The following is a 10110-nucleotide window of genomic DNA, read 5'->3' as shown; positions in this document are numbered from 1 at the left end:
AATTGCTTTCTTGAAATCAACCATTAAGCTTTCGAGCTCTCATGATGGGTGTAAGTCCTTCAAAGCGCTAAAAAACTTTTTTGCATGTTACAAAAAGACGTGGCGTGCTAATATTTCCTATGACAATATGTAATGTGAACAACTGATAATATATATCTTCGCTGATTTTTAAAAGTACCACACAAGCCGAATCCTTATTATTCTCAAGATCGTCTAACCAAGCTTGTGTGCCAAACACTAAAATTCTCTCCGGATTATCTTCAACACTATCGTCTAATAGAAACTTCTCACCATTTTCAAGAAATTTATATTCTTCAGGTATTATATACCCACTTCTTCCGGTTGGGATCGGGAGAGTTTGGCTTTTCTTTTCCCTCCAACCTCTAATATTGTGAGACAAATTCCATGGCGCCGGCATCAATACCAATGCATTATCATTATCTGCAATTAACCACCGTGCCAGAGTTTGTCAATTAGTGGTTCGTGATTTCCATTTCGTTTTTGGCAATGTAACCTTTTGGTTTTCAAGGATGACAAGCATGACAATGCTTGCCGAATGTTTTACATAAAGATAGATTATCATTTTCCTGCACGGAATGCACTCTTGCATTCATTCTCTATTTTCACATTTCCAATGTATTTTCTCACCGTATTTTCTATTGATCCTAAGAAACAAAGTTAAGATCAGCAATTAATTTCACACCAATATCACAAGCCGCCACTTGTAAGTTAGTAATTACAGACTCTCAGCTTCCTAGACCTGTATGCTACACTGGCCTCCCTTGGCCGCTGGGATTTCTGTACCCGCGTGTACCGTTCCAAGAATCTAAGACGTTTTTTTGCGCCGCGTGAATTTGTTTTGAGTGAACAAAGATGCACAGCAGTGAACCCAACTTTACAGCACGACCATATATAGCACCAGTTGCACAACAGAAGTGGAGACAATCAGACAGCCAGCTGCACTTCAGGTTTGTGGTTTTATAGACGTTTCCCTGCTCCTAGAAAGACTTGCTAACGAGAATAATGGCTCCTTCAATCCCAATGGCCAAGTGTCCCTCATCCCATGCCGCTGAATGGACGATAACTAAACTGAGGTCATCCGTCCTTTGACCAAGCTTCGTTTATCATCCTGCACGTTATCCGACGATAATCAGTTTTTATACTAAGCAGGCTTGACAGGGTTGGCGGTTTAGTTGCCAACAGCCTTATATATTGGGCTGAGCATGCACACAAATATCTATTTAGGTTGATTCATATGATAAGTTACTAAAAGCAGCTCTGCCTCATTACATCAAAGGCTAACTGACCGACAGCGCTATATTAAACGTCCCAATATTCATTTGCCAAATTAGATATTGCGTTTTCACATTATCATCATTTTTGTTGTCGTGGTCGAGCATTCTTATGCCACGCAAGTAGTTGGATGGGGGAATTGGTGCCAGCCAAATATCCATCTTCTCAACGCTACAGTATCTTCGTTCATTTAAGGACCGTTCTACACACTCCAACATAGTACGATGAATCCTATTGGATAGTATCCTTGTTTACTCTGAGTATATTTGTACGTCGTTTTGCTTTCTTTACTCTGTCTTTTGCATTCCTGCTCTTGAGTGAGATAATTCACCAGATTTGAGGTTCACAGGTGATTTCATTTGTTCTTCTTGTGCATCGGTGTTTAAGCACTGGTACAAGGATGTGAGTGTTGCGTGTTCCGATTATGAGAATCTTCATTGATTTTGTGGCGGGGTTGCGACACAGCTATATGTTGAACATGGATGAGATGACCATTACATGCATTCCTGTCAAAAATCATGAAGAGATCTTATATTTCTATGTGGTTATTTCAATTTGACTTTCTTGGTATTTAAAAGAGAACACAAAATACAATTAAACAAAAATCATTTTATTTCCATATTTTAGGATGATAAACTGATCCTTATACAATGTCTTTCGAGAATTATTCGCCCAGCTTTGCATTGTCCTATAAGCATAATTCTCACATTTTCTGGTGTTTATTTTCTCTCGGTTGGAATATTTTTCTTTCGGCTAGTAGGACAGATTATTTTAACGATTTACACAGCACGAATAAAATATTATAAAGAATTAAAAATTTCTATATTGTTTTATGATACTATATTATGATTGTAACTGGGCAACATAAAGTTTCATAGAAGCTATTTCTATTATATTCTTTTCAATATTTACTGCACACAACGCAGGTTAATTCGCGACCTTCGACATACGGTGGACATGGCAATGAACCACACGTAGCCTCAACGAAATATAATAAAGCTCCATTTTCGTTTCTGTAACCAGCTGGATCAGCTTCTGGTGCATAATCCACACACACATATTCATGTCTGCCTTTATGATTGTGACGCTCGGTCATCAAATATCCCGAATACTCAACTCTCCAACCATCGTAACACTTTGTCCTGGCTGGTAACATCATAACAACAGCAGGTTGTTGTGTCAAACAGACAGCGCACGGAACGTTGTGATCATGAATTGCTTGAGCGTTAGCATAAGAAAAGATTTTTTTCGAACCGTATATGCTTATTTCATATTCGGTGCCATATATGTAACCCGCTTTTTGATATCCGTCAGTGAAATTGGCCCAAATGGGGTCGTTAGGTAGACATAAGAGATTACTTCCGCCACCTGATTGTGTATAGAATTGTCCTCCAACCACACCTAGAATTGGTAAGAATATATCGAGTAAATAAGATATCAAATAAAGTTATATGTGAATAAGATAAGCGCGGATTAAAAGAAATCCTTGAATATAAGCTTTCAATAAGATTGCGATTATAAACAGACACAAATAGCTTCCATATCGTTTTCATATGCGTGGTTAATTAAGCAGATACATGTGTGTGCCTTTGTGGGTTCGTGTGTGTGTTTGTGTGTGTGTGTGTGCATATATGTTGACTATACTTACCTGTGTACGTTTTGCGAGTTTACGTTAGTGACTATGCGAGCTTAAACTGTGTTGCTGTCGGAGTGCGCGTCATTCACTTAGCAGTTGTGTGTGTCGCTTGCTTATATATGTATAGATATGTTGTAGGTGTGCGCTTAGGTATTTGTGTAGGTGATGTGCATTAATATATCTTGACGCATGTGTTTAGATGTTTCTCTGTGCGGATGTCAGTAGTTTGAGAAAGGAAGGACCCTGTGTAAGGCATTTAGCTATTTTCCCCAATATGGAGAAGACGTTTCTGTTCACATGTTCACGGAGACCGCATAGAAGCAAAAACGAATGGTGTTTAAAGGCAGTGAATTTGATTGGGGAAGAGGTGAGAAAAAGCGGTTTCCGTTTGGAAAAATCAGAATTTCCTCACCGTGATGCACTAGAGAGATTACCTGGTCAGATGTCACGTAAAAGGGAAAGATTTGAATAAGGCGATTTCGGTGAAGCGGTGAAGAATAGACGGACTAAGCTCAGTATTCATCAGTAGACTTTCTTACTAATATATACAGTCTGTTTGTATTTTAGCTAATAAATGACCGTCGTGATCTCCTTATGATGATGCACTGAGGAATTAGGCGGTGAGAAGGGTCTGTTAGAATGTGAATGATTTGAGGGATAATACGTGTTTGGTGAGGCAGGGAAGGTTCGTCGGTAATCAGCTGTGGTCTCTCTTACAAATATTCCCAGTCTCCTTATGTTTTAGTTAATGAATACAATCTTCAGTTACCTGGGTTCATGAATTAGGATATGTGGGGTGTTTACTCCACGTTGGACACTAATCACTTTACTCTCCACTTACAATCCGTTGTCACTAGAATCAACGTAAACAGTTTGTGTTTTAATTAGCCAACACCTGCAAGGATTAGGTACTCTAATTAGTGTCAATCAAGCACTCATCAGTGGTCACTCATGTATAATTCTACTGCCCATTACTATTTTTAATTCTCTAATGTATGGTTAGTCAAACTGGTATACTTCGTTGTTGTAGAGGACATCTTTTCGGTCAGTATTTGTAGTTTGTCAGAAAGAAATTTACATTCTGTGTTTGCGTTCACGTCTACATAAGATGGCATCCTGGTCATGTGATCGTACTTGGCCACATTTATACTTCTCGTGAGATCAAATAAATTCAACGGAGTAAGTAGTGTTGAGTAATCTCAGAGAGAATCTACAAGAGGTGTTTAAAACGTGATATGCTGTGATAGGATAAACGTTTGTGTAGATAAGAAAGGAGGAGGGAGAGAGAGATAGACAGAGAGAGAGAGAGAGAATTAGAAAGAAAGAGGGTTGAATGGAAAGAGGGAGAGAGAGAGAGACAAAGAAAGAAAGAAGGAAAGAAAAAAGGAAGGAAGGAAGGAAGGAAGGAAGGAAAAGAAGGAAGAAAGGAAGGTAGAAGGAAGGAAGGAAAGAAGAAAGGAAGAAAGGAAGAAAGGAAGGAAGGAAGGAAGAAAGAAAGGAAGGAAGAAAGGAAGAAAGAAAGGAAGAAGGAAGAAAGAAGGAATGAAGAAAGAAGGAATGAAGGAAGAAGGAAGGAAGAAAGGAAGAAAGGAAGAAAGGAAGGAAGGAAGAAAGGAAGAAAGGAAGGGAGAAAGAAAGTAAGAAAGGAAGAAAGAAAGGAAGAAAGGAAGAAAGAAAGGAAGAAAGAAAGGAAGAAAGAAAGAAACGAAGAAACGAAGAAACGAAGAAAGGAAGAAAGAAAGGAAGAAACGAAGAAAGAAAGGAAGAAAGGAAGAAAGAAAGGAAGAAAGGAAGAAAGAAAGGAAGGAAGAAAGAAAGGAAGAAGAAAGGAAGAAAGGAAGAAAGAAAGGAAGAAAGAAAGGAAGAAAGGAAGAAAGAAAGGAAGGAAGGAAGGAAGGAAGAAAGAAAGGAAGGAAGAAAGGAAGAAAGGAAGAAAGAAAGGAAGAAGGAAGGAAGGAAGAAAGAAGGAATGAAGAAAGATGGAATGCAGGAAGAAGGAAGAAAGGAAGAAAGGAAGAAAGGAAGAAAGGAAGAAAGGAAGAAGGAAGAAGGAAAGGAAGAAAGGAAGAAAGGAAGAAAGAAAGAAGAAAGAAAGGAAGAAAGGAAGAAAGAAAGGAAGAAAGGAAGAAAGAAAGGAAGAAAGGAAGAAAGAAAGGAAGAAAGAAAGGAAGAAAGGGAGGGAGGGAAAGAGAGAATAGAAATACGAAATATACTAACCATCGTATACCAGACGTGAATTACATGGACAGGTTGTTCTACCCCACCGGGTATACAGGGATCCAGGACCGGGTACTGTGAAAGTAAAACAGGAGCAATGGAGTGTAGCAGAAATAACTGGTCAAACATTTAGGAAAGAAATTCTTGGCTGGGAATTAATGAATTGGGGAGACAATGATTAGAAGGAAGGAAGTGGGGGTGGGGATAGGTGGGTCACTGATAGAGAAGAAAGAAGGAGGGAAGGAGGGAAGGAAGAATGGAAAGAAAGAAAGGAAGAAGGAAAGGAAGAAAGGAAAGGAAGAAGGAGGGAAGGAGGGAAGAAAGAATGGAAAGAAGGAAAGAAAGAAAGAAAGAAAGAAAGAAAGGAAGGAAGGAAAGGAAGAAGGAGGGAAGGAGGGAATGAGGGAAGGAAGAATGGAAAGAAGGAAAGGAAGAAGCGAAGGAAGAAGGAAAGGAAGACGGAAAGAAGGAGGGAAGGAGGGAAAGTAGAATGGAAAGAAGGAAAGGAAGAAGGAAAGGAAGAAGGAATGGAAGAAAGGAAGAAAGAAAGGAAGGAAGGAGGAAGGAACGAACGAACGAAAGACGGAAAGAAAGAACGGAAGAAAGAAAGAAAGGAAGAAAGGAAAGGAAGAAGGAGGGAAGGAGGGAAGGAAGAATGGAAAGAAGGAAAGAATGAAGGAAAGGAAGAAAGGAAAGGAAGAAGGAAAGAAAGAAGGAAAGAAGGAGAGAAGGAGGGAAGGAAGAATGGAAAGAAGGAAAGGAAGAAGGAAAGGAAGGAAGGAAAGGAAGAAGGAAAGACAGAAGGAAAGAAAGAAAGAAAGAAAGAAGGAAGGAAAGAGAGAAGGAAGGAAGGAAGGAAGGAAAGAAGAAAGAAGAAAGAAAGAAAGAAAGAAAGAAAGAAAGAAAGAAAGAAAGAATGAAAGGAAGAATGAGAGAAGGAAGGAAGGAAGGAAGGAAAGAAGGAAAGAAAGAAAGAAGAAAGAAGAAAGAAAGAAAGAAAGAAAGAAAGAAAGAAAGAAGGAATGAAAGGAAGGAAATCTCGAGACTATTCTTGACGTTGTTGTCAAGGAACCATTGAGTTTTGGCTCATTCAAGAAAAGGTTAGGTGAAAATACATCAAGTTAAAGTGGGAGAGTAAGGCGAAGAGTTGATTTTGATTCAGAATATGTTAATTTTTTATAAAAGGAATTTATAGATTAATTGGGATTAAAAGATTATGCTCGTCGATGAAAACCTCGCCGAAAAGATTTTTGCCTGGGAAAAAATATTTTTGTCATTTAATCTTTTTAGTGTTATATAATAATACATTGTTTGAGTTTATTGATTGCTTAGCTTGATGGTAGTCAGTGCCTAAACGGAGTTTGCGAGTATGGGGTTCGATTCTCACTAGCCGATATTAGCCGCTTCCCCCCGACACCCTTTACTAGGTGAATGAGCACTATGAGAAGAATCTTATGGTGAAAACCTCGTCAAAGAATATTTGCTATAAAATCAGTGCCATGTCTTCAAATGGGCAAAAGTATAAGTATATATTTTCAGAAATCAAAATATATCTTTTCCAGAGAAGACACTTATCATTTGATTTTCAAGACAAACGTTAATCGTGACGAAACAGTTGGAGAAAAGATCCTTCTGAAAACATTAAGCATACAATAGTTACGAAACTTTTAGCGATTATATAATAATTCTTTTCATTCTTTTTATGTATTAAATATGTAGATATTAAAAAGATTTTAAAAACTAAATTTTCTCTCATTACAACAACTAATTGATAATGGTTTAATTAGTATATAACATTATTTTATTATAAAAATTGTTTCAAAATATATTTATATGTGCTAATTCTTAGTTATTTTTAGGTGCAAACTGAATTTAACCTTCGAAAAATATCAGTATTTGAAAGATATTTACAAGAGTACCACATTTTGTTCTTCATTCAGAATTAATTAGGATAAAAGAAGAACTAGAATGAAAAATAAGGGTGCAGAATTCTAGAATATCTTTAAATATTGAATCTGGATACTCTTTACTCTTTTACTTGTTTCAGTCATCTGACCGCGGCCATGCTGGAGCAGCGCCTTTAATCGAGCAACTCGACCCCGGACTTATTCTTTTTGTAAGCCCAGCACTTATTCTATCGGTCTCTTTTGCCGAACCGCTAAGTAACGGAGACATAAACACACCAGCATCGGTTGTCAAGCAATGCTAGGGAGACAAACACAGACACACAAACACACACACACGCTTATATATATATATATATATATATAATATATATATATATATATATATATATATATATATATATAATATATATATATATACATATATACGACGAGCTTCTTTCAGTTTCCGTCTACCAAATCAACTCACAAGGCATTGGTCGGCCCGAGGCTATAGTAGAAGACACTTGCCCAAGGTGCCACGCAGTGGGACTGAACCCGGAACCATGTGGTTGGTAAACAAGCTACTTACCACACAGCCACTCCTGTACAGAAATGCAACAATTAATCTTGGAAAAGTGTAGAGAAGGAAGATAGAAAGCCTTAGATAATAATGCTGAAGTTAGAATTTAAAACAAAAATAATAATAAATATCCTTTTATTTAGCAAATGCTAGCTTTAGCAGCAAGATTCCCAGTTAAACATTCCATCTTTATTTTGGTTTCTGTGCTTATCGTTAATTAAGGTCAGGAATGTTGGCTAATGACTGAAATACTACGACAGAAAATACAATCATCCACAATGAGGAGCCTGCGATCAGGAAGTGTCTCCAGTTCGAACCTCTGCTTCACGACATAGAGAGATCACATCTCCGGTACTACGTGTGTGTGTGTGTGTGTGTGTGTGTGTGTGTGTGTGTGTGTGTGTGTGTGTGTGTGTAATGTTGTGCAGATAAGGATAGTAATAAAAAAAAAACTAATGCAACTTTAAGGAAATTAGAAGTCAGCAGGTGAGGAAACACGGGTAGATTATTTTATGTAAAAGAGACTGGAATTAAATATTTTTTTATTTAATCTGATCCCCGAACTTTTCTTCTTCGTCATATTGTCTTGTATGATATGAAATTAGTTCTTACTTGGCAGCATTGGCGGCATTGGCTGAGGCTGATGTTCCTCGTCGGCAGATCTCTTGGAGACGAAGCGATTCTGTGAAAAAATAGAAATAACATCATACAAATAGAATTTCAGGAAATTTATCATCGTTTAGAACATAGATTCTCAAAATGGGCGCTACCGCCCCCCGATGAGCGTTGAGACGGTCCAGGTGGGTGCTGGTGCCTAAAGGGGCAAAAGTAGCTGGAGAAAAAGGAGGCGTTGGGAGGAAGGCAGTGGATTGGGGGACGCTATGAATTTATTATGATATTTTTATAGTTTTGTATACAAAAAACATATATTATATTAAATAGCAAAAGATTCATAGTATATATAAATTAGTAAAATATGAAATATTTAAATATACATAAAAATAGAAGCTGGGAGTATTATGTGACCATGAGGCCCAAGAAGTTTGAAAGCCTCTGGTTGAGAACATAAAACCAAGAAAGAAAATAATGACATTTTGGGACAGCTTCATATGAATGCATGGTTCACCAAATCTACACCGTCTTGTTACAATTAAGCTGTTTAGCCGCATTCATAGTTCTTCTGTGCCTCAATTATTTCTTTATTTGAAGAGTATACTTTGCAAAATATACCCATCACAATGAAAGCTAGTATTCCCGTGTTTTGCACAGCGAAGAGGAATTTTGTTCTCTATGATTCTATATATTTGAAAATTCTAAAAATTTAGTCATGCATGCTGTCCTATTAATATACATTCAGTCATTTTTCTTTTTAGACTTTTTTGCTCAAGAGATGTGCCAAGCCTCCTGTAGTGTGCCTCCGTTGATCAGTCAAAGAACACATTCCAGGGATCTATTTGCCAAACTTCATGTATGCGGTGCGAATTCATAGATAAACCTTAACGCTGAATGATGCAATATTAAAAACTTGGTTTAATTCAAGTGAAGCCTTTGTCGCCTTGATTTTATTTATACACATATATGCATAAATGTGAGTTTATCTATATTCACACGTATGTAAATATATATACGCTTATGTATCTAGTTAAATTCAGAAGCATACATATACACATAATACATACACGCTTATATGATGCATACATATACATATATACATAAATATACATCGCTATACATATATACAGTACTCATGTATATACCCATAAATACACATACGCATCTGCTTGTATGTAAATTTTCATATCTCTCATCTACCTATATATATATATATATATATATATATATATATATATATATATATAACTTATAAGTAAGGGCTAAGGAAAATTACTTCAATGGCAATATGCTGATAACAGACTATTAAATCGTCAATTTAGTAAATAATATGTGGAAATTGACGATTTAATAGTCTGTTATCAGCATATTGCCATTGAAATAATTGTCTTTAGCCCTTACTTATAAGTTGTTTATAATTTTAACCGTAAAGGTATTTTAATATGCTAACACATATATTAGTAGTATATATTATATATATATATATATATATATATATATATATATATATATATGAACAACAAGCTGGTAACAAATTTAACGCACTGGAAAACTGGAAAAGGCTTTCTTGATTCGAGCCTACGCTCTTCGACAGAAAGGATTAAGAAAGGAAAAAATGAAAAGGAGAGAGGAGGGGAAAAAAACGGAGAGAGAAGAAAACATTTTAGGGGTTAACGGTTCAGCGTGATGAAAAGAAAATAGCTGAAGGAAGGAATAATATGCCCTACACATAAGGGAGGAAGCAGAGCAGATGCTAAAAGTTACTGGCTTATCTCTCTGACCCCGCACATCGTCAAAGAGACGGAACGAAACTAATCACGTTCCTTCACGATTTAATATAGCTTATTTCTCCTTTGCCCTTTTTCCAGATCAGCGAGTTTGACACT

General features: G+C 36.9%; 1 protein-coding gene across 1 annotated transcript in view; it reads right to left on the bottom strand.

Moving 5' to 3' along the window:
• Positions 1-579: 579 nt before the first annotated feature.
• LOC118761383 overlaps positions 580-10110 on the bottom strand; it is a 13471-nt gene continuing 3940 nt past the window's right edge. Inside the window, exons 2-5 of the mRNA XM_036499222.1 lie at positions 8234-8294; positions 5147-5221; positions 2587-2694; positions 580-665 (exon numbers count right to left, since the gene is read on the bottom strand). Of these exons, the coding sequence (XP_036355115.1) occupies positions 580-665; positions 2587-2694; positions 5147-5221; positions 8234-8294 (330 nt within the window). The remainder of the gene's footprint in view (positions 666-2586; positions 2695-5146; positions 5222-8233; positions 8295-10110) is intronic.

This window comes from Octopus sinensis, unplaced genomic scaffold, assembly GCF_006345805.1.
Source record: "Octopus sinensis unplaced genomic scaffold, ASM634580v1 Contig12869, whole genome shotgun sequence".
In the NCBI taxonomy this organism is placed as follows: Eukaryota; Metazoa; Mollusca; class Cephalopoda; order Octopoda; family Octopodidae; genus Octopus; species Octopus sinensis.
Note: the sequence above shows the minus strand (reverse complement) of the source record. Positions and strands in the feature narration are given on the sequence as shown.